General features: G+C 39.5%; 1 protein-coding gene across 2 annotated transcripts in view; it reads left to right on the forward strand.

Annotated features, from left to right (window-relative positions):
* IL1RAPL2 (interleukin 1 receptor accessory protein like 2) overlaps positions 1–24267 on the forward strand; it is a 1456614-nt gene that overhangs the window by 928322 nt on the left and 504025 nt on the right. For both annotated transcript variants that reach the window (XM_027533545.1, XM_027533546.1), the window contains one exon: positions 9476–9662. In XM_027533545.1, the coding sequence (XP_027389346.1) occupies positions 9476–9662 (187 nt within the window). The remainder of the gene's footprint in view (positions 1–9475; positions 9663–24267) is intronic.

A 24267-nucleotide genomic window follows, 5' to 3' on the forward strand; every position in this document is an offset into this window, starting at 1 on the left:
TGTTCAAGCTGGTTTTGTTTTTTTTTTTATTTTTTTTTTTATTTTATTTATTTTATTTTTTATTTTATTTTTTATGGTTTCTCATTGGCCTAGTTGCTGCGGTAATTTCTTTTTTTTTTTCTTTTTTTTTTTCTTTAATAGAAAATTATTTAATTAGTATACATGTGTTCCCCATCCTGAACCCTCCTCCCTCCTCGCTCCCCACACCATCCCTCTGGGTCGTCCCAGTGCACCAGCCCCAAGCATCCAGCATCGTGCATTGAACCTTGACTGGCACCTCGTTTGAAAGTAAAATTAGTCTGTCCTTATCGTCTTCTAATTATTTTTTAAAAGACATAAATTTATATTTCATTTTTCTTTACATAATTTTCTTGATTCTCCTTTTTTTTCCAAATTCTTCCAACATCCATTTAGCAAACCTGGAACATAGCATTCAAAGAAGGCTCTGACTCTGTTATCTCAGTTTATAGTTGTAATCTCTCCTGACTGCTAAGGGTTATAATTTCTGTTTTGCAAGGCTCTGCTGGGGTACAAATTGTTCTATATAATGATCCTTACTAAGAAGCCAAAAGTCAACACTTCAAATGTCATTATTCTCATATTGACATAAAACTTTTCATTAAAAATGTCGTGTGTCCCTCAGTTTGCCATATTAAAATGCAGCAGTTCAGTTCAATAAATCCTAACATAATAGCAAGTTTCAGAGTCTATTCCCTGCTGATTTTTTGTTTGTTTGTTTTAGGATCATATTTTTTTAAATTTAAATTTATTTATTTTAATTGGAGGCTAATTACTTTACAATTTTTGTATTGGTTCTGCTACACATCAACACAAATCTACCACGGTGCACACATGTTCCCCATCCTGAACCCCCCTCCCACATCCGTCCCTGCACCGTCCCTCCGGTCATCCCAGTGCACCAGCCCCAAGCATCCTGTATCAAACCTGGACTGGCAATTTGTTTCCCATATGACACCATACGTGTTTCAGTGCCATTCCCCTAAATCATCCCACCCTCTCCCCCTCCCACAGAGTCCAAAAGACTGTTCGATACATCTGTGTCTCCCCTGCTGTCTCGCATACAGGGTTATCATTACCATCTTTCTAAATTACATATATATAAGTTAGTACACTGTATTGGTGTTTTTCTTTCTGGCTTACTTCACTCTGTATAATAGGCTCCAGTTTCATCCACCTCATTAGAATTGATGCAAATGTATTCTTTTTAATGGCTGAGTAATATTCCATTGTGTATATGTACCACAGTCAAGCTGGTTTTAGAAAAAGCAGAGGAACCAGAGATCAAATTGCCAACATCTGCTGGATCATGGAAAAAGCAAGAGAGTTCCAGAAAAACATCTACTACTGCTTTATTGACTATGCCAAAGCCTTTGACTGTGTGGATCACAACAAACTATGGAAAATTCTTAAAGAGATGGGAATACCTGGCCACCTGACCTGCCTCTTGAGAAATCTGTATTCAGGTCAGGAAGCAACAGTTAGAACTGGACATAGAACAACAGACTGGTTCCAAATCAGGAAAGGAGTACATCAAAGTTGTATATTGTCACCGTGCTTATTTAACTTATATGCAGAGTACATCATGAGAAATGCTGTGCTGGATGAACCCCAGGCTGGAATCAAGAATGCCGAGAGAAATATCAGTAACCTCAGATATGCAGATAACACCACCCTTATGACAGAAAGTAAAGAAGAACTAAAGAGCCTCTTGATGAACGTGAAAGAGGAAAGTGAAAAAGTTAGCTTAAAGCTCAACATTCAGAAAACTTAGATCATGGCATCTGGTCCCATCACTTCATGGCAAATAGATGGGGAAACAATGGCTGACTTTATTTTTTTTGGTCTCCAAAATCACTGCCAATGGTGACTGCAGCCATGAAATTAAAAGATGCTTGTTCCTTAGAAGAAAAGCTATGACCAACCTAGATAGCATATTAAAAAGCAGAGACATTACTTTGCCAACAAAGGTCCATCTAGTCAAAGCTATGATTTTTCCAGTAGTCATGTATGGATATGAGAGTTGGACCATAAAGAAAGCTGAGCACTGAAGAATCGATGCTTTTGAACTGTGGTGTTGGAGAAGACTCTTGAGAGTCCCTTGGACTGCAAAGAGATCCGACCAGTCCATCCTAAAGGAAATCAGTCCTGAATATTCATTGGAAGGACTGAGGCTGAAGCTGAGACTCCAATACTTTGGCCACCTGATGCTAAGAACAGACTCATTTCAAAAGACCCTGATGCTGGGAAAGATTGAAGGCAGGAGGAGAAGGGGATGACAGAGGATGAGATGGTTGCATGGCATCACCGACTCAGTGGACATGAATTTGAGTAAACTCCAGGAATTATTGATGGACAAGGAGGCCTGGCATGCTGCAGTCCATGGGGTCACAAATAGTTGGACACAACTGAGCACCTGAACTGACTGAGCTGAACTCAGACTGTCAGGCAGCCTTGATCACAGCTGCCCCAGGTCAGCAATGGAGAAACAACAGTACTCGTATGAGGACTTGTCTTGAGTTCCTGAGACACTGGTCATCATCACAGACTTCATACTGGCACTTTGTCGGCTGAGAAGCAATTTATAAGCAGCCTTTTACATGCTAGAGACTAGAGCAAGAGTGAATTCATACAGAGCCCTGGTCAAGATTTTTTGCAGGTAAGATTAGAGAAGGAGAAGGAGACAGCAGAGGATGAGATGGTTGTATGGTGTCACCAACTCAATAGACATGAGTTCGAGCAAACTCCAGGAGATAATAGAGGACAAAGGAGCTTGGTGTGCTATAGTCCATGTGGTCACAAAAGAGTCAGACACCACTGAGTGACTGAACAACAACAAGAAAAACAAGAGTTAGAGAACATTTCCTCCTTTGGACTCTCAGCCATCCCCAGGGTGGATTCCCTGCCCTCATCCTCATCTCAAGTTAATGAAGGTGCTGCTGGGATGACCTACATAGTGTATACTTTGGACAGTTTGAAGAAGGAACAAGAAGTTTTGCCTAGGGGTCTGGGCTTTATTGTAGAAGATGTTTGTCTAAGAAACCTGCAGAAGACTGAGTGGCACTCTTACTAACAACTTGACCTCCCAAATTCTGACCTTTGCCTGGTAGCTAGTATTCACAGTACCTGGAACTTCCTTATTGCCTTAGTTTGCTTTCTCTTGATTAACGTCTTTTTGTGCCTAAGGCAGTATATCTTTTTCATCCTTTCAAACCTTCACAGTGTACTGGTACTAGGCCTGTTGCCTAACTGACTTCTTCCGATTCTTTCTTCTCAAGTAGCACCCTAGCCCAGTGGTATATCTTAACTCATTGCTGTCAGTGTGTTGTGTTTATTGTATTAGTGATGGTTTGTAAATTACCACATCACATACAAATTATAATTATTATTTATTAACAATATGTGTTTTATTAGTCACTCAGTTATGTCTGACTCTTTGCAAGCCCATGAACTATAGCCTGCCAGGCTCCTCTGTCCATGGAATTCTCCAGACAAGAATACTGGAGTGGGTTGCCATTCCTTTCTCCAGGGGATCTTCCCAACCCAGGGATTGAACTCGGGTCTCCTGCATTGCAGGCAGATTCTTTACTGTCTGAGCCACCAGGGAAGCCCATTAACAATATATGTACCAATTAATACTAGCAGTAATAATAATTCTAATGACAGTTTATAAAATCACTGCAGATGGTGACTGCAGCCATGAAATTAAAAGACACTTACTCCTTGGAAGAAAAGTTATGACCAACCTAGATAGCATATTGAAAAGCAGAGACATTACTTTGCCAACAAAGGTCCGTCTAGTCAAGGCTATGGTTTTTCCAGTGGTCATGTATGGATGTGAGAGTTGGACTGTGAAGAAAGCTGAGCGCCGAAGAATTGATGCTTTTGAACTGTGGTGTTGGAGAAGACTCTTGAGAGTCCCTAGGACTGCAAGGAGATCCAACCAGCCCATTCTGAAGGAGATCAGCCCCGGGATTTCTTTGGAAGGAATGATGTTAAAGCTGAAGCTCCACTACTTTGGCCACCTCATTCGAAGAGTTGACTTGTTGGAAAAGATACTGATGCTGGGAGGGATTGGGGGCAGGAGGAGAAGGGGATGAAAGAGGATGAGATGGCTGGATTGCATCACTGACTTGATGGACGTGAGTCTGAGTGAACTCCAGGAGTTGGTGATGGACAGGGAGGCCTGGCATGCTGCGATTCATGGGGTCACAAAGAGTCGGACATGACTGAGCGACTGAACTGAACTGAACTGAACTGATGGGCCAGATGCTGTACTATGTGTTTTATATTTCTTTAAGACCTAGAGCAGAGGTCAGATATTATATATTATTTAAGATCTGGAGAGGTCAAATATTATAACTATTCCAACTGAAAATGGTAAACTTATTTTTACTTAAGTTTGTATAATAAAAGGAACTTCCTTTTCCAACTTCCAATGGAACCACCATCAAGGATTTCTTATCCTCATTTTTGAGGTGAGGAATCGGAGACAGAGATGTTGCATAACTTGTCTGAAGACAGAGTTAGTTGAAGGCAATGGCACCCCACTCCAGTACGCTTGCCTGGAAAATCCCATGGATGGAGGAGCCTGGTAGGCTGCAGTCCATGGGGTCGCTAGGAGTCAGACATGACTGAGCGACTTCACTTTCACTTTTCACTTGCCTGCATTGGAGAAGGAAATGCCAACCCACTCCAGTGTTCTTGCCTGGAGAATCCCAGGGATGGGGGAGCCTGGTGGGCTGCCGTCTAAGGGGTCACACAGAGTCAGACATGACTGAAGCGACTTAGCAGCAGTAGCAGCAGTGTATCTTAGCTCAAAGCTCATGGTTTGTAATGAAACCACTAAATTATATTGGTCCCTTATTTAGTCTAGCCTATTTTCTCCCCAGGATTAAATATATTTGGGATAGTAAGCTCCTTTCATGGAACTGGACATTCTATTTCTATTGTTGAGACTGCTGATAAACAGCACTCATTCTCTGGGTTTGTAACAAAGTAATGGTAAGGTATTTAACAAGTAAGTCTCTTTCACCTATATGGATGGACACCATGGAACAGATATGATCAAAGTCTGTGACATTAAGAACTGTTTATAATACATTTACATACTTAACAGAGGTGATTCCCTTTCTTCTTTGTTTATTACTTTTTAAAACTGTGACCATTTATCTTCCTTGCATTCCCTCTACCTACTCTAATCCTCCCTGTCTCCAAGATACAACCATTATATTTTTTTTTCTTTACTGGTATTCTGATACACAAAACTTGGCTAATCCTTACCCTGGTGATACAATAATATCTGCAAAATTATCCTGAATCATATTTAAACAGGGAATAGGATATTTGACCAGCCATATACATGAATCTGTAGAATGGGAATAGAGGTTTAGTACCATAAGTGTATGTCTATGTGTACCAAGTCATGTCCAACTCTTTGAGACCCTATGGACTGTAGCCAGCCAAGCTCCTCTGTTGGTGGGATTATCCAGGCAAAAATACTGGAGTGGGTTGCCATTTCTTCCTCCAGGGGATCTTCCCAACCCAGAGATCGAACCTGAGTCTCCTGCATCTCCTGCATTGGCAGATGGAATCTTTACCACTAAGCCACCTGGGAACCCTCTTACTACCATGAGGTTTATGCCGAAGTAGAGCAGAGAATGTGTCTCTTGAATACATACCTTTTGATCCTCACACATTTAGTCAACTAACATTTGCTGAGTACTTCTATCTATTAACTTAGATCCCAGGAATAGAGTGATGAACAAGAGCAACAAGTTTGCTTACACTTAACAAAAAAGCACATGATAGAAAATTAAAGAGAAGGGCAAGTATAAAAATCTGTGGTTCAAATAAGCTTAGGATATTCAACAAACAGAGAAATGCCATTGTGACTGCACCCTAATTGAGTGAAGTACAGAATGTTATGATAGGCCACATTATGTAGGGTGTGAAAGAAAGCAAGGAGCCACAGGCATGTTTAGCACTGCAGTAGTGAGATGGTGATGGGCGGGGAGGCCTGGCGTGCTGTGATTCATGGGGTCGAAAAGAGTCGGACACGACTGAGCAACTGAACTGAACTGAACTGACTGATTGAAAATGGAGTCAAGAAGAGCCAAATTTTACCTTATGGCTGAGACTTTAGAAAAGAAAAATTCTGGTGGCTCTAACTTCATGTCTATTAAAGAAGCTGTCAATCATCTAAGGATTAGATGTTCTTGCATTTATATTGGCCTATATTTTACCCTTTTGGTTCTAAGAACCTATACTGAGGAAGAGAGAAAGACAGTAGCTGACAATTGACATTGTATAATGGGTTTACAGCTGAACATCAGAATGGGAATGCTTTGATAGAATCTTCAGATGACACAGGTATCACATAGTCAGAGTTCAGTTCGGTTCAGTCACTCAGTCGTGTCTGCCTCCTTGCGACCCCATGGACTAAAGCATGCCAAGCTTCCCTGTCTATCACCAACTCCTGGAGCTTTTCAAACTCATGTCCATAGAGTTGGTGATGCCATCCAACCATCTCATCCTCTGTCATTCCCTTCTCCTCCCACCTTCAATCTTTCCCAGCATCAGGGTCTTTTCAAATGAGTCAATTCTTCGCATCAGGTGGCCAAAGTATTGGAGTTTAAGCTTCAGCCTCAGCCCTTCCAATGAATATTCAGGACTGATTTCCTTTAGGATGGACTGGTTGGATCTCCTTGCAGTCCAAGGGACTCTCAAGAGTCTTCTACAACACCACAATTCAAAAGCATCAATTCTTTGGTGCTCAGCTTTTTTTAGGGTCCAACTCTCACATCCATACATGACTACTGGAAAAACCATAGCTTTGACTAGATGGACCTTTGCTGGCAAAGTAATGTCTGCTTTTTAATATGCTGTCTGCTGCTGCTGCTAAGTCACTTCAGTCGTGTCTGACTCTGTGCAACCCCAGAGACGGCAGCCCACCAGTCTCCCCTGTCCCTGGGATTCTCCAGGCAAGAACACTGGAGTGGGTTGGCATTTCCTTCTCCAATGCATGAAAGTGAAAAGTGAAAGTGAAGTTGCTTAGTTGTGCCCTACTCTTAGCGACCCCATGGACTGCAGCCTACCAGGCTCCTCTGTCCATGTGATTTTCCAGGCAAGAGTACTGGAGTGGGGTGCCATTGCCTTCTTCTAATATGCTGTCTAGCTTGGTCATAGCTTTTCTTCCAAGGATCAAGCGCCTTTTAATTTCATGGCTGCAGTCACCATCCATAGTGATTTTGGAGCCCCCCAAAATAAAGTCACTCACTGTTTCCATCATTTCCCTATCTATTTGCCAGGAACTGATGGGACCAGTTGCTGTGATCTTAGTTTTCTGAATGTTTAGTTTTAAGCCAACTTTTTCACTCTCCTCTTTCACTTTCATCAAGAGGCTCTTTAGTTCTTCTTCACTTTCTGCCATAAGGGTGGTGTCATCTGCATATCTGAGGTTATTGATATTTCTCCCAGCAATCTTGATTCCAACTTGTGCTTCATCCAGACCAGCATTTCTCATGATGTACTCTGCATATAAGTCAAATAAACAGGGTGACAATATACAGCCTTGATGTATTCTTTTCCCAATTTGGAACCAGTCTGTTGTTGCATGTCCAGTCTGACTGTTGCTTCTTGACCTTCTTACAGATTCCTCAGGAGGCAGGTCAGGTGACCTGGTATTCCCATCTCTTTAAGAATTTTCCAGTTTGTTGTGATCCACACAGTCAAAGGCTTTGGCATAGTCAATAAAGTAGATGTTTTTCTGGAACTCTCTTGCTTTTTCAATGATCCAGTGGATATTGGCAATTTGATCTCTGGTTCCTCTGCCTTTTCTAAATCCAGCTTGAGTCCTTGCCTGTAATTAACTTCCCTAGAAATCCAAGTAGCAGTCATTTTGTTTAAGTTAGTTTGTAAACCCAATGGGCAGCTGCCATCTGCACTCCTGTGTTTTGTTCGGTGTCTGACATATTGTGAAATTTCAATGAGTACTAAGCAGTACAAATAGTAACAATTGTGAGGCCATCTTAACATTATTGGTTGGCATGTGAATACCATTTATCAGGATTGTTATGACTTAGTTGTAGAAGCACTCGGTTTTGAAGTAACCCTGGCACTTGGTGTTTTTTAACAGAAGGTATCCCTTGATGTTTAGAATAGATATGATTCTGAAATGTCACACCAAGAAATTTACAGTTTATCTCCTGCTAAATCTTACCAGGCTGCTTCTGATCTCGTCCTCGTCCTTTCCAGTTTTCTTTTGTATGGTTGATATCTTCTGGAATTCAGGTAGAGTAGGTTAAGGAAAAGTTATACATGGGGAAATGAAGGCAGAATTGAATTCCATAAAAGCCCTTGTGTTATGAGTTAATCAATGGCCAACTTCTAAAGCGGCCTTATGGCAAAATTCAATGTTGAAATTCCTTTATAATTCTAATTTTGGTGGATAAAATTAATCCACTCTACTTGGATTTGTTCTCTTAAGTGCCCAGAATTTGACCCTTGCCATATCTCAGTAAACAACTTAAAAAGCTGTGTGAGTTAACAGGTATCTCCTGTATGTTGATCTGGCTTTTGGTATGTATCCTGTAAAAGAAAATGTTAGTAGCTTAGAAAACAATTGCAAAATTCACAATCCTTAGAATACCCATTAAGGTACTGGTCATAAAAGCAAGCCAGAAATGACTATAGCCCTAGTTATAGACTTTCTTTTTTTTTAATATTAATTTATTTTAATTGGAGGCTAATTACTTTACAATATTGTATTAGTTTTGCCATACATCAACATGAATCTGCCACGGGTGTACACATGTTTTTTAAAATTATATTTTAATTGGAGGATAATTGCTTTACAATGTTGTGTTTGTTTCTGCCATACAACAGTTTGAATCAGTCATGATCTATCTCCTCCCTCTTGAGCCTCCCTCCCTACACCTCTCCCACCTCTCTAGAGGTGGGAGTGCCAGGCTAGGCTCCCTGTGTTGTATAGTAGCTTCCCATTAGCTATTTATTTTATATATATATACCTGGTAGTATATATATGTCAGTGCTACTCTCTCAATTCATCCCACCTTCCCCTTCCCCTGCTGTGTCTACAAGTCCATTGTCTACATCTGCATCTCAATTCTGTAGATACTTTCATATATTTTTACTATCAGATTGTCAGCATAGCAATATTTAACACTAGAAAAGAAGTCTGACTTAAATTTCAGAAGTTGGGTACATCTGCTCTATGTACTGATAGCTATGTAGCTGTTTCATGGTCACAGATAGCATTTTGTTTTATATCTTCCTGTCATTTAAAGTAGAAAACTTTCCTGTGTTGTTTCCATGTTTTTTTCTGATTTCTATGCAAGGTCCTAAATGGAAAAGTCAATACTCTTGAAATATATACAGTACAAATGTAGTTGTAAACACCCAATAAAGTCATTTTGCTTTTTCTCTATTCCTACAGAAACTCAACATATTGCATGAAGGTGTCAATGTCCTTGACTGTTGCAGAGAATGAATCAGGTCTGTGCTATAATAGCAGGATCCGCTATTTGGAAAAATCCGAGGTCACTAAAAGAAAGGAGATCTCCTGTCCAGACATGGATGACTTTAAAAAATCTGATCAGGAGCCTGATGTTGTGTGGTACAAGGTAATTCAGCATGATGCATTCTTTACCTTATGTCGATAGCTGCATTGGGGAGAGAAAAAGGGAAAGATTTTATTTTGAGTTTTTGGTATTAGATATTTCACTGAGAAGTATCAGAAGACCCACAACTAAATAATTCAGAGCTGTGATTCCTATATATTTCTGGTTTTCACGTACGTCCATCAGCAAGTGTCAGAAGCAATCCCAGCTTCTCCAAAGACTAGAAATGAGGAAAATAGCCGTCAACCCCAACTCATGAGAGCAAGCAGGAAAAAGAGTGAAAATTTAAGCAACTTGTAAAAGAAAGTATTTGAGGGACATAGAAATATTACTGTTAGGACAAAGGTCCATCCTTACAAATAATAGCGCTTACAAAAAGTAGCAATCGTTATCATGGTCTATGTTGTGAAAGACACTGAAATCAGTGCAGAGGAGAGAAATGGGCCCAGTGCAGGATTTGTGAATACTGGAAATATGGGGATCTGTAAATAAACCACAATCAAAGACTGCGCAGTTGAGTGTTGAATGATGGAACTATTTACAGAGATGTGGTTAGGGTTAAGGGAAACAAAAAGGGAAGAAGCTGTGAATTACCCCTCCTATGCCTGGCAAGGGGAAAGAGCTGGGTCTATGGAATGGGGAAAAGAGAGAGGTCTATGGAATGGGGAAAGAGCTGGGTCCATGGAACCTGGAAAGACCAGAGCAAGTTTTCCAGGGCTGTGGCCTTAGAGGAACATATGAACTGTGGAAGACAGAGAGGAAGTAGACAGGATGGAAACCCTAACTCCTCTTAACTCCCACCTTCTGGTTTCCTGCTAGTGTCTCCCCTGTCATCATGAGAATTCAAACAGAATTCAGAGGGCAAACCTGGAATAGAATCAAATAGTCTTCAGCTTCTCTGGGCGTAGAATAGGTCAGAGAAGGGCAGAGCATGGATTGAGGGGAGGAAGCAGAGAAATAAATACATGGTATTCCAACTATGATATTCTGGCTGGGAACCTGGGGTGCCGTGGTTCTTAAAAGAGAGTGATCAACTGCTGCCACCTCTGAGTCACACTGGTTGACACATGGTGCAGTTTTGTATCATGGCCAGAGGTGACCAGGACTTCCCAGGTGATTCATGGTAAAGAATCTTCCTGCCAGTGCAGGAGACACAAGAGATGCAGGTTCAATCCCTGGATTGGGGAAACCCCTAGAACAGGAAAACCCCCTAGAGTAGGAAATGGCAACCTACTCCAGTATTCTTGCCTGGAAAATTCCATGGAGAGAGGAACCTGGCAGGCTACAGTCCGTGGGGTCACAGAGAGTCAGACTCGACTGGGCACGCACTGGCTGGCTGGCTAGAGGTGACCAGGAAGATTTTCTGCAAAGGAATTGTGTACATTATTGCAACCAAACACACACTGATGGTGCACGTTGTTTCTATAGGATCTGACAGACTCAGTTCCCAGGAAAGCCTAAACCCTAGCTCCTACAACTGTCATGAGCTTTTACATTTGGAAGTCTGTATTCTTGCTTGGGAAATCTGTGGACAGAGCAGCCTGGTGAGGGCTACAGTCCATGGGGTTGCAAAGAGTCAGACATGACTGAATACACACACACACACACACACACACTCCTACCATCTTCATACCTGGGGGAACTTATCAAGCGATGACAACAGCATGTCCTGAAATAGAACCTCATGTCTCTTTGTGAATAGTCATTCTCCGTTTTTTCCTGAATATTCTACCAGATAAAAAGGAACATGATGCTCATTAAGCATAAATATAGAATATCCATATTTAGTGGGACCCTTCATGCTCTCATCAGCCTTTTCAGTATTTCTTAATCACTTACTATGTGCCATTCACTGCAGTAAGTTTGGTCTGTATGTTATCTCAATTAAATCTCATTCATCTTTGTGTGGTGGGCACTATTATCCTCATCTAGTAGAGAAAAACTGAGTATTAGAGGAATGTTGAGACTTGCTCAAAGCTACTAAACTAACAAAGCCTCATTTTATAGTCAAGGCAGGGTGATTCCAGAGTCCATTCTATTAATCACTACCCTCTCCTGCAATAGGCTTAGAGCTAAACCCAGTCTCAATTGCAGGTACTTTTATAAGACAGAGAAAAAATGTTTTATTTCAATTTTATGGTTCCGAAAGGGAGGTAGACTAGCTCAAGAGTTAGCAAATATGAGTAAAATCCAGGTCAGGAGTTTTCTCTTATAATGTTCATTCTATCACATCTTTTATCTTTCCACTAAATTCTTTCTTCCCTTCTTCACATCTCTAGACATCACCATTGTCATTGTATATCAAAGCAGTTTTTTTTCCCCTGGGAAGAGCTAACCCTTACTCTTTCTTAGAAATGGACTAATGATGGTGAGGCAAAGGGTTTTTCCACTTCTGTCTGGATAACATTTAATATTTCTATAACCTTTTTATAATTGATAATAATCATAATTATGAGTAACATTTATTAACTACTCACTATATGGCATATTCTATTTTAAGTGTTTTATATGGATTAATACAGTTTCTATATTCTTAATCTCTACTGTCCTAAGTAGATATTATGATTTATCCCTATTTTACAAAATAAATGACTGGAGATTAGACAAGTTAAATTACTTTACAAAACTCACACAGCAGTTTGTGACTTGCAGTTTGGCTCCTGGACCCTTCCACTCACCCACTATACAAATGGGTTAGGATGAAAAATTAAAATAAAAAGTTACAGAACCTCTGAAGCTCCCAATGGTGTTGTTAACCCCACTTATCACACAGGGTTTCAAGTAAATCCTTGAAAAAATGTATTGTATTGGAAAAAATTTCCTTTTTAGCCAATAATTCGATAATCTGCCTTGCTTGCTTTGCAATCTGTACATTTCCTACCAGACTGAACATGAAGTGATTTTGCTCTGATCACAGCAATGAAAAGAGGATGACACACTTCTCCAGAGTTAATTCTGATGCATATACAAGGTTAGAAATGTACAATGTATTATCTCCAGTGTTTTGACAGTGCAAAGTATATGTGTTGCATGATCCTTTTCTCAGTCTTCTTTTCAAATATATATGTAATATTTAAACTTATTTCTTTTCCAACCATCCTGTTATGGCAGGCCATTGAGGACTATTCTTCCATGCCTGCACCTAGTCACAGCTGGACAGGAAGGTAGAGATGGCTCCTTTGCTACTGGGGCGTGTTCAGAAAGATGAGTGAGTAGATCTATCCTGGTTGTCCTTGGAATGTAAAGAGACACGTGTTAGGGGTCTGAAAGTCCTTTATCTGAACTCTTTTAGTTGGCAAAAAGAAGTGAAAAGAGATGCTACACTTTTAGCACTTCCTCTTGAAGCTATGAATGGGCTTAGATATTAGAACAGAACATACAATGATGTCAGTGCTTTTAGAAATATTTTTGAAATGAGAGGTAAAGATTATTTTCTTTACTGAGCTAAGAACACTAGAACAACCTAATTATTCACTGAGAACACTTGACACAAGAGTGTAGAGTCCCTTTATCCCATCTCTAAACAAAAGAATTCCCTAACCTTAGTAGGACATTAGCGATGAAAATACAAATACATATCTTAGGGTAAAACACACATCTATGTAATTAGTTTCCTCAGTTGATAAAAGGCTGATGTTAATGTGGTCAAAGTTTGAATCCTTTTCCTTGCCACAATTATCTTAATTTCAGATGTTTGCCATTGGTTATAAATGGAGTGGATAAGGGCATCATAGATCGGTCAGTTTAATTCATTCATTCATTTATTATATATTTATTGGGTACCTACTATGTGCATGTTGATATCTAATTGATTTTTAATAGCTGCATCATAGTTCATAGGCAAGATATAAACTTGGCTTATTCAACCATTTTTCAGATGTATATTCATTTTTTTTCCTAGTTTTTTTTTAAATAGTCACAGTATTTTAAAAAAATCCTTGTAAACATATCCTTCCATTCATGACATACAAGATAGGAATGATCTCTATCAGTACTATTGTTCGACATTGTTTTGGAGGTTCTAGCTGATGCCATAGGAGAAGGCAATGGCACCCCACTCCAGTACTCTTGCCTGGAAAATCCCATGGATGGAGGAGCCTGGTAGGCTGTAGTCCATGGGGTCGCTAAGAGTCGGACATGACTGAGCAACTTCACTTTCACTTTTCACTCTCATGCATTGGAGAAGGAAATGGCAACCCACTCCAGTGTTCTTGCCTGGAGAATCCCAGGGACGGAGGAGCCTGGTAGGCTGCAGTCCGTGGGGTCGCACAGAGTCGGACATAACTGAAGTGACAGCAGCAGCAGCAGCTGACGCCGTAAGAAAATTAAATGAATTATATAAATATTGGAAAAGAAGAGACAAAATAATCTTATTTTTCAGATTTTGTAACAGTATACCAAGAAAACCCAAGAGACTAAACATAAAAAATAGAATCAGTGAGATCATTTGATAAGGTAGCTTAATAAAAACATACAAAATATTTAATGATTTTTATTTTTGTCAGTAATAATCAATTAGACATGTAAAGGAAAAAGTGAAATTGTCCCATTTATAACAATAAAAAAATCTATGAAGCATTTTGGAATACCTTTAACAATTATGGGAGGAAACCTATATAAAACTATAATTTTGTTAAAGGACATAAAATATTGTCTAAATCAATGGAAAGGCAGAGCATGTTTCTGCATTGGAAGATCTCAAAAAAAAGATCAGTTATTCCCAATATCATATAAATAATGAATCCCATTTGCTAAAATATGAATTTTTTAAAAATTAGACAACATAAACATTATAAAATTCATATGTATGTATGAATGTATCAGCTTTGCAAATGAAATTTCAGAAAAAAAATCATTAATGAGAGAGGACTTATTCTAACTGATATTGAAATTACTACAAAACAATATCAATTAAAATAATACGTTTAAAAATGATAAATAGATCAGTTGAATAGAGAATCCAGAAAATAAATTATGTATATATGAAAATTTAGTGTATAATAACATTTCATTACATGAGTGTGGAGGAGGAATAATAGCTCATTACAAATATATGTGTGTTCTCAGTTGCTTCAGACTCTTTGTGACCCTATGGACTGTAGCCCACCAGGCTCCTCTGTCCATCAGATTCTCCAGGCAAGAATACTGGAATAGGTTGCCATGCCCTCCTCCAGGGGATCTTCCTGACCCAGGGATCAAACCCATGTCCCTTATCTCTCCTACATTGGCAGGCGAGTTCTTTACCACTAGCGCCATCTTTACCACTTATCTTGCTATACATTCTGATAATTTTCCTTTTTTCTTGATGCTAAGTTGGATAATACAAAGTTTTATTTTTTATTTTAATTTTATCCTGTAGTTCAGTATAGTTGATTTATAAAGTTGTGTTAGTTTCAAGTGTACAGCAAAGTGATTTGGTTATACATATACAATCCATTCTTTTTTCATGATACCTATCGATTCATTTTCAAATTCTTTTTCCATATAAGTTGTTGCAGAATGTTAAGTAGAGTTCACTATGCTATACAGTAGGTCACTGTTGATTATCCATTTTATATATAATGATGTGTGTATGTTAATCTCAAATTCCTAATTAATGCCTCATCCTACTTTCCCTTTTCGTAATCATGAGTTTGTTTTCATAGCCTGTGAGTCTATTTCTATTTTCTAAATATGTTCATTTAAGTTTCCCCTGAAAAATCAGCTGATAACCTTATGGGCATTTCCTTGTATGTTATTTGTTGCTTTTTCTTTGTTGCCTTTAATATTTTCTCTCTAAGTTTGGTCAGTTTGATTGATATGTGTCTCGGCATGTTCTTCCTTGGATTTGTCCTATATGAGACTGTCTGTTTTTCCTGGACTTGAGTGTTTCCTTAGCCATATTAGGGATGCTTTTGGCTTCTACCTCTTCAAACATTTTCTCAGACCCTCTCTTCTCCTTCTGGGACCCCTATAACGCTCATGTTGCTGTGTTTGATGGTGTTCCATGAGTCTCTTAGACTCTCCTCTTGTATTTTCACTCCTTTTTCTTTATTCCATTTCATGGCAGTGATTTTCACCAATCTGTCTTCCAGTTCACTTATTTGTTCTTCTGCTTCATTTATTCTTCTATTGATTCCTTCTAGTTTATTTTTCATTTCAGTTATTGTATTGTTCATATCTGTTTATTTGTTCTTTAAGTCTTCTACTTCTTTGTTAAACATGGCTTGTATCTTGGTTTGTGCCTTCATTCTTTTTCCAAGATCTCTATTCTGAATTCCTTTTCAGGCCGATAGCATATCTCCACTTCTCTTAGTTATTCTTCTGTGTGTGTGTGTGTGTGTGTGTGTGTGCAATCTTCCTGGTGCGAATGACTGGTGCCTGCTCGCTGGTGGATGGAGTTAGGTCTTGTCCCTGGTGGGCAGGGCTGTGTCAAGAGACATGTCCAGAGGTGGCTGTGAGCTCATGATGACTTTAAGCAACCTGTCTGTTAATAGATGTGGCTCTGTTCCTACCCTGTTGGTTGTTTGGCCTGAGACATCCCAGCATTGGAACCTGCAGGCTGCTTGAATGGGGCCAGATCTTGGTGCCAAAAGGGTGACCTCTGGGAGAGCTCATACTGATGAACATTCCCTGGGGCCTCTGCACCAGTGTCATTGTCCCTGCAGTAGGTCACAGCTGACCCCTGCTACCCCAGTGAAGTGAAGTCTCTCAGTCGTGTCCAACTCTTTGTGACCCCATGGACTGTAGCCTACCAGGCTCCTCCGTCCATGGGATTTTCCGGCAAGAGTGCTGGAGTGGATTGCCATTTCCTTCTCCAGGGGATCTTCCCGACCCAGGAATCGAAGCCGGGTCTCCTGCATTGCAGGCAGACGCTTTACTGTCTGAGCCACCAGGGAAGCTACCCCGGGAGACCTTCTAAAACACACCGGTAGGTCTGGCTCAGGCTCCTATGAAATCACTGCTTTGCCCTGGTTCCCCATGCATGTAAAACCTTGTGTGCACCCTCCAATAATGGAATATCTGTTTCCCTCAGTCCTATAGAGCTCCTGTACTCAAGTCCCACTGGCCTTCAAAGCCAAATGCTCTGGGGGCTCTTTCTCCTGACACCAGACCCCTAGACTGGGGAAACTGACATTGGGCTCAGAACTTTCACTCCTGTGAGTGATCCTCTGCCATATAATTATTTTCTAGTTTGGTCACCCACTTGGCAGTTATGGGATTTGATTATATCACAGAAGTTTCCCTCCTATCATCTCATTGTGGCTTATTTGTCTTTGGATGTATTAATAGAATATGCTTTTTGATAAGTTCTAGTCTTTTTTGTCAATGGTTGTTCAGCAGTAAGTTGTGATTTTGTTGTTTTGTGAGAGGCAGTGAACTCAAGTCTTTTTACTCCATCATCTTGTCTCCCAGAAAATCCTGACAATTTTCTTAAAGAGGGAGAAAGGTGGACTTTGCAGACCTCAAAATACCACAGCCCAATTGACCAACACATTTTTTGCTAAAAAAATCGTTTAGCAAAATTCTTGGGGATTTTGAATTCCTTTTTAAAATGTAATATTAATATATGCCTTATTTTGTAACCAGAAAATTACATTGCATCCTTAAAATCTTAATCTATTTTACTAGAATTTTCAAAGATACTTTTATCCAGAAAGAATAAGCTAGGAATACCAGGAAGGCTTCAGTTTTGTGTCCCCTAAAACCACAGGAAGTGACGCAAGGTTTAAGACCCATTCATCCTTGTTTTTATTTTTAGGTATGGTATTAGTCATGGGAAAATGGTTATTTACTATTTGCAAATTATAAAAAATATGGATTGTTGTTGAGGAATGGGTATTTGATATATGCAAAAAGCATCAATATTTGAGTCTGGAGACCTGGATTCTGGTCATTATTATACCATTAATGTGGATGAGTAATTGGATGCCCTTAGGCCTCTATTTCCACCCATATAAACTAGATTTAATAATGTCTGCCATATATCTCTGGAGAAGGCAATGGCAACCCACTGTAGTACTCTTGCCTGGAAAATTCCACGGGTGGAGGAGCCTGGTAGGGTGCAGTCCATGGGGTCGCTAGGAGTCAGACATGACTGAGCGACTTCACTTTCACTTTCCTGCATTGGAGAAGGAAATGGCAACCCACTCCAGTGTTCTTGCCTGGAGAATCCCAGGGACGGGGAAGCCTGGTGGGCTGCCGTTTATGGGGTCGCACAGAGTCGGACACGACTGAAGCGACTTAGCAGCAGCAGCAGCCATATATCTCAGACATATTTTAAAAATTTAATGGCCAAGATCCTTATTTGATATTTGCTGCTATTATAGAAAGGGAAATGTTACATAGGATGGTGGAAATAAAGTTACCCAGGACATCTCAAACTCTAATTGGGAATTTAAGATTGAGGGTTTTTTAACAGTCACATTATTCTGTATAACCTACAACGTAAATTATATCCTTTTACTTGTGCAATTTGATGTGTTTTGATGAATATATATGCCATAAACAAGATAGAGGGCATTTCTAGCATTCCAGTTTTATCCATGTCCTTTAGTATTCGATACTTTCCTCCCAGCCCCAGTCTTCACTAAAAAGATATGTTTTCTCTTCCAACGGTTTTGTATTTTTCCAGATTGTCATATAAATGGAATAATATGATATGTAGCCTTCTGTGCCTGTCTTCATTCACTTAGTATAATAGATTTGAGATTACTCTGTGTTGTGGTATATATCAATAGTTCATTCCTTTTATTGCTGAGCAAGAGTCCAATATTCTGTTGTAGAGATGTACCACTGTTTAACCATTCATGCATTGATGACCATTTGCTTCTGTATTTTGGTGATTAGGAGTAAAGGTTTTAAAGGTTGAATTTTGACTGTACAATGTCTGGATTTATCAAAATGATATGTTTTTGTCAACTTTTATAATTTTTGACCTGTTTTTCTCTAATTTAACAGGAGTTTGCTCTTGATCTTTCCTAAACTGTTATAAGAATCCAGGCTTAAAAGGGTCTTCCTATATATCCTTAATGACATTAATAACATTCAAGAGATAAAAACAGATCAAAGTTATTTAAAGCTGTTTAAGCAATGTATCTTAAATAATCTGACTACCTTCTATATATCCATTAGAAGATCTTTTAGAAATGCACATTCCATCATAGTATGCCACTACTAAAAGCACTCCAATGACACTATAAACACTAAAAAGTTAGTAGTTTTTTTGTTGTTGTTGAGTATTTACAGAGCCTTACAATCTGTCACACATGTTTATTCATTAGCTAATTCAGTTCTTAGAACAGCTTTATGTGATAGGTTATACAGTGATGGAGCTAGAATTTGAAACTTGACAATGTGCAAATATCTTAAAATGGAATTTAAGTATCTGAGCTTAGACTACTCAGTGCCATTCTCAAGAGATCAAAGCTATTCGTATTTTTTGCCATTCCATGCTTTTTCACATCTGAGTGCTTCTACATACATTATCCCCTCTATCCAGTATGTCCTGCTTGCCTGCCTTTTATATGTTGTTCAAAACTCAGCTCATGTGCTTATAGTAGGCTACCTGCACACCAAACCTCTCTGTTCATGCCCAGTCTGGTGTAATCTTGGATAATTCAGCAGTAGAATGTTTTCAAATAATTCTTCTGTTCCTTTCTCCCTTTCTTCTCCTTTTGGTATTACCATTACTTTTATGTTACATCTTATGCTATCATCTTCCTTCCTGTAATATAGGAAAGATAGAGAAGACTGGAGCTGACTATTTCTTCCCCCACTTTAAAGGCTAGAGGAGACTGTATTCCAGGTTTTTCCTGGGCAGACTCTTTGGGTATATTTCAAAATGTTTTACTTTCCCCATCCTTTGTCAGAAGCAAGATTTTTCTCTGATCTTCACGCTGAGAACCTGATGGGGCTCCTGGGGGTGAAACTTACCAAAGTGTGGGTCACCCTCCAAGATTGGGTGCCCATGGATTTTTATTTCTTAAGCTAGTTCACATTTAGTCTACATAAATTAGTCAATTATTCTTTAAGTGTTCCTACCTGTTGCTGGCTCTTGAAGCTACATCTGCTCCCAGTGAACTGCTATTCTTTGTATCCACATGTCTCTTCAGTTTCTGGGACAGTGGCTTTTACTGTGACCTCAGTTACCTGATGGAAATAAAAGAAGTTATTGAGTTTCAGGTTGTTCGGCAATTTTCTTGTTGTTAGGATAGTAGCAACAACTTCCAAGTCCTTTGTATGTCAGATAAGAAACAGTAAATCAACTCTTTCTTTGGAATGACCACTTTGGATTATCTTTTGAAAGGTCTCCAGACTCCTATAGAAATATGAATGACACTAACTCCTAATACTTATTAACATATCCAGATAGATGTGTATGTAATCTGAAAGCTGGATGCTGAGGGTAATAACAATAATAGAATAATTTGCTATTGTTCAGTCACTAAGTTGTGTCTGACTCTTTGTGACTCCCACCCCACCCCCTCCATGGACTGCAGCACGCCAGGCTTCTCTGTCCTTCAGTATCTCCCAGAGTATGCTCAAATTCATCTCCACTGAGTCAGCGATGATATCTAACCATCTCGTCCTCTGTTGTTCCCCCCTGCTCCTGCCTTCAATCTTTCCCAACATCAGGGTCTTTTCCAGTAAGTCAGCTCTTCGTATCAGGTAGCCTAAGTATTGGAATTTCAGCTTCAGCATCAGGCCTTCAAATGAATGTTCAGGACTGATTTCCTTTAGGATTGGCTGGTTGGATCTCCTTGCAGTCCAAGGGACTCTCTCTTCAGCACCATAGTTCAAAATCATCAATTTCTTGGCACTCAGCCTTCTTTATGGCTAATATTTATTGTGTGGTTTTTAACATGTGATTTAACAAGCTCTGTGTTAGAGAATTTATATGCATTGCTTCATTTAATTCCAATAATTACCCCTATTTAGTATAATATTATTCGGAGACACTCCAGTACTTTTGCCTGGAAAATCCCATGGATGGAGGAGCCTGGTGGGCTACAGTCCATGGGGTTGCTAAGAGTCAGACATGACTGAGCGACTTCACTTTCACTTTTCACTTTCATGCATTGGAGAAGGAAATGGCAACCCACTCCAGTGTTCTTGCCTTGAGAATCCCAGGGATGGGGGAGCCTGGTGGGCTGCCATCTATGGGGTCGCACAGAGTCAGACACGACTGAAGTGACTTAGCAGTAAATATTATTATTATCACCAACTTTTTAAAATATAAATTTATTTATTTTAATTGGAGGCTAATTGCTTTACAATATTGTATTGGTTTTGCCATATATCACCAACTTTTTAAAAAATAGATGAAACACCTGAGACTTAGATTGGTTAAGTAGCATGCTCAAGAACATATAACTTGAGATTACATCCCAAGTATTTGAATATGGAATTTATACTGAACCACTGTGGAGGTACCAACTTTACCATTAGGACTGTGAAGATAGAGAAATAGAGCTTTTGAGGGGGAAAGCTCAAAAGCTTTCTTTTGAGAAACAGAGCTAGGGAGGGGAAAGACTCCCTGCAGTGGGTTATCCTAGGCATTTGGAGTGCAAGTGCAAAATTGATACCCAATTCACCATTGTGTTCCTACCTCTTCAATCTTTAATGTGTAAAGAAAGTTCTGGTTTCCTTCAAATTGTTAGGCAGAAGCCTAGGTGGCTCTGTGGAATATTCCAATCTCCAGAGGAAAGGAGAGAAGTTGGGTCTGAGGGAATGGGTGCTAGGTATTTGAAGAGCACCAGTGTTTATGTGATTGCCTTATGGTTGCACAGATGCTTTGTGTCTGTACTTCAGAATCAGAATAAATATTTAAATGACTCTTCCTGGTATTCTTACTATGAGAAATGAGTCCTGTGCTCTAAAAAGAACTGAAGTAACCATGCCTAACAAATGAAGCTGATGGAAATACACCCGTGGGTGTGATGATGCTCTCTCAGAAACAGACTGTGAATGTAGTGGGGAATATTTCAGTATGGGAACTCCAAGATCTAAATGTGACTGGCAACTTCAAGGGGCTTGGTCCATGGATGTTTCTTTTGAATATCATAGGCTCCCAATATAGCAACTGTTGGCAAGTGACATTGCCATTTGGGAAGGCTAGGAGGAATGGAAGGAAGCTGGGATTTATATTTTTTTCCCTTTTTTTAAACTTTATTTATTTTTAAAATGATTGATGATTGCTTTATAATATTTGTTTGATTTCTGTCATATATCAATTATTTATTTACTTGGCTGTGTCAGGTCTTCATTGCAGCATGCAGGATCTTCATTGTGCAGGATCTTTTGTTGTGGTGTACGGACTCTGGTTGTGGTACAAGGGCTCAGTAGTCGTGGTATATGGGCTTAGTTGCTCTGTGGCATGTGGGATCTTAGTTCCCCAACCAGGGACTGTATTCCTGTCCCCTTCGTTGCAAGGCAGGTTCTTAACCACTGTACCACCAGGGAAGTGCCAGAAAGCTTCACTTTGAAGGTTGATGTTGACTGAGCAAGGATGTCCTATAGCAAACTGTTCTATGAAGGGGCAACTGGGCCACAAACTGAAGCTGTTTATTAAGCTTAGGGACCTCCAGCCAAACAATGAAAGCTTCCAGTTGATGAAGTTCAATTTGATGATCTCAAAGGCATTAAATAATAGAGGAATTACACACTGAAAACAATATCAGGGGTCTGTTCACATTCCAAACTCTGGTTCTTTGTCCTTGCCTCAGATAAACAACCATCTTGAGACTTGATCTATATGCTGCCCACACTTTGTCTCCCACCAGGTTGTCAGAATAAAACTAAACAGGTCTGGGGGGGAGTGAAGTATGATAATGTTGTCTGTCCAATAGGAAAGAGATGATGGGGATATTAGGGGCAAGACAAAAGCAGCGACAGCAGTAAGCTAGCAGCCAGTCGCCGGGAAGAGATGCTACAAAGAATGGAGTAAAAAACCTGAAGGACTTCTGAAGTTTGATATAGGCATCTACACCTGGGTAGGAGCCAATGAGATAACTTTGTGAAGGATGGCTTGGTCAGTGTAGGATACCATCTATAAGGCTCTTCTGAACAAAATACAGTTTCTCTACCTACTTGCCAGGATTAGTTTTAGAGTGGCCTGTTAGGAGCTATACATTGTCAGTGGGTGAAAGTGTTATGTTGCTGAGGAATGGTTAATCAATAGTGAAGATTTGTTTTTACTTGATTAGTCCATTAGCGCCAGTTTTCACGAAGCAGAGCCAGAGGTTTAGAGGAGATATAATCCAGGATTGCAAATCTTTAGGGATGGAAAGCGTTCTTTGTGCTGGATGACCACTAAGTATAGTGTCACCTGACAAGAGTGTAATGAATAAACTCTAAGCCTCTTGATTCTGGCTGCTCATATGGTAGTGTATAGTATCCCCACATAGTAAAAAACTGAGACCTACAGAAGTTAAGCAAATTTTTCAAGATCTCAGAACTTGGGTGAACCCTAGATTTTAAGATAGAGCCATCTTGCTCTGAATCCACTTTGCCTTTTCATGTATACTACATTGTCCCAGAAGGCTGGAGATGACTTGAAGATAACATTTCCCTATGCCACGGTTTTTTTTAAAAAAACTCTATTGGGTACAAAGAATCCTTTACAAGGCTAGATGACAATTTGAAAAGTATTTGGGACTCTCTGTGTCTCTCCCAAAGAACATGTGAAGATTCCAGGCTATTCATCAGGAGTTATTTTGTAATTCCTGTACACTCTTTAAATATTAATTCGTGGGGGGAAAACAAAGCAGTATGCAGAGAAAATGAAAATAGAGCTAATTGCACATGGACTCTCCCCAAAAAATGACATTAGAAAATGAAGCCATTTGTCTTTGAATGAAATGAATGTGTGAACTCATTTGCCTGCCCCTATTACTGCTATGTGAAAGTGAAGCGGCTCCATTTTCATTTCCCTTTCCTATCAAAGTTCCCAGAGGGACAATATTTTTGTTTAATGACCTTCAGAATGATTCTTTAGAAATCTGAGGCTATCAGAGTTGGAAGCAATGCGAAAATAATTGTGGATTATTACTGTATGACGGTAGTGGCAGCTGGACTCTTTTTTTTCTTTCTATTCAGTCTTTCTTCTTCATTTTCCCAGAAACCTTATATCCCAAGGTTTAACTCAGAAGCAAATCTCATATAGGTGATAAACCTCGCCAGAATGGTACATAATATAATTTCAGACAGACCCTTAAGTGTTCTTTGGAAAGACCCTAGGGAGTGAGGCAGTTTTATATCTAGACACCCGAGATACTATTACTTTTATTTACTCTCTGACAATGTGTGTGGGTAGTTGTATTGGACATGAAGCAAGTATATCTCTTAAATATTATACCTGTGAACTTAAGTGTCAGTTTTTGTGTTTTGTTGTCCAAACTGCTATCATCACAGAAAAAATTTTGTTACAGTAAAAACTAATAAATGGGTACTCACTCCCCCAAATCACTTTATGAGCATGTGTACACACTCATGCAAAAGCAGTGCTGCGAAGTGAGAGTCAGTACCAATTTTACTTTTGCATCAATATTTAGGATATATGTGCAGAGGGTAGGAGTGAGGGTGGGGAGAAGAAGAGGTAGAAGAGATATTGTATATACCAGGGGGA

Source organism: Bos indicus x Bos taurus, chromosome X (assembly GCF_003369695.1).
Source record: "Bos indicus x Bos taurus breed Angus x Brahman F1 hybrid chromosome X, Bos_hybrid_MaternalHap_v2.0, whole genome shotgun sequence".
Classification (NCBI taxonomy): Eukaryota; Metazoa; Chordata; class Mammalia; order Artiodactyla; family Bovidae; genus Bos; species Bos indicus x Bos taurus.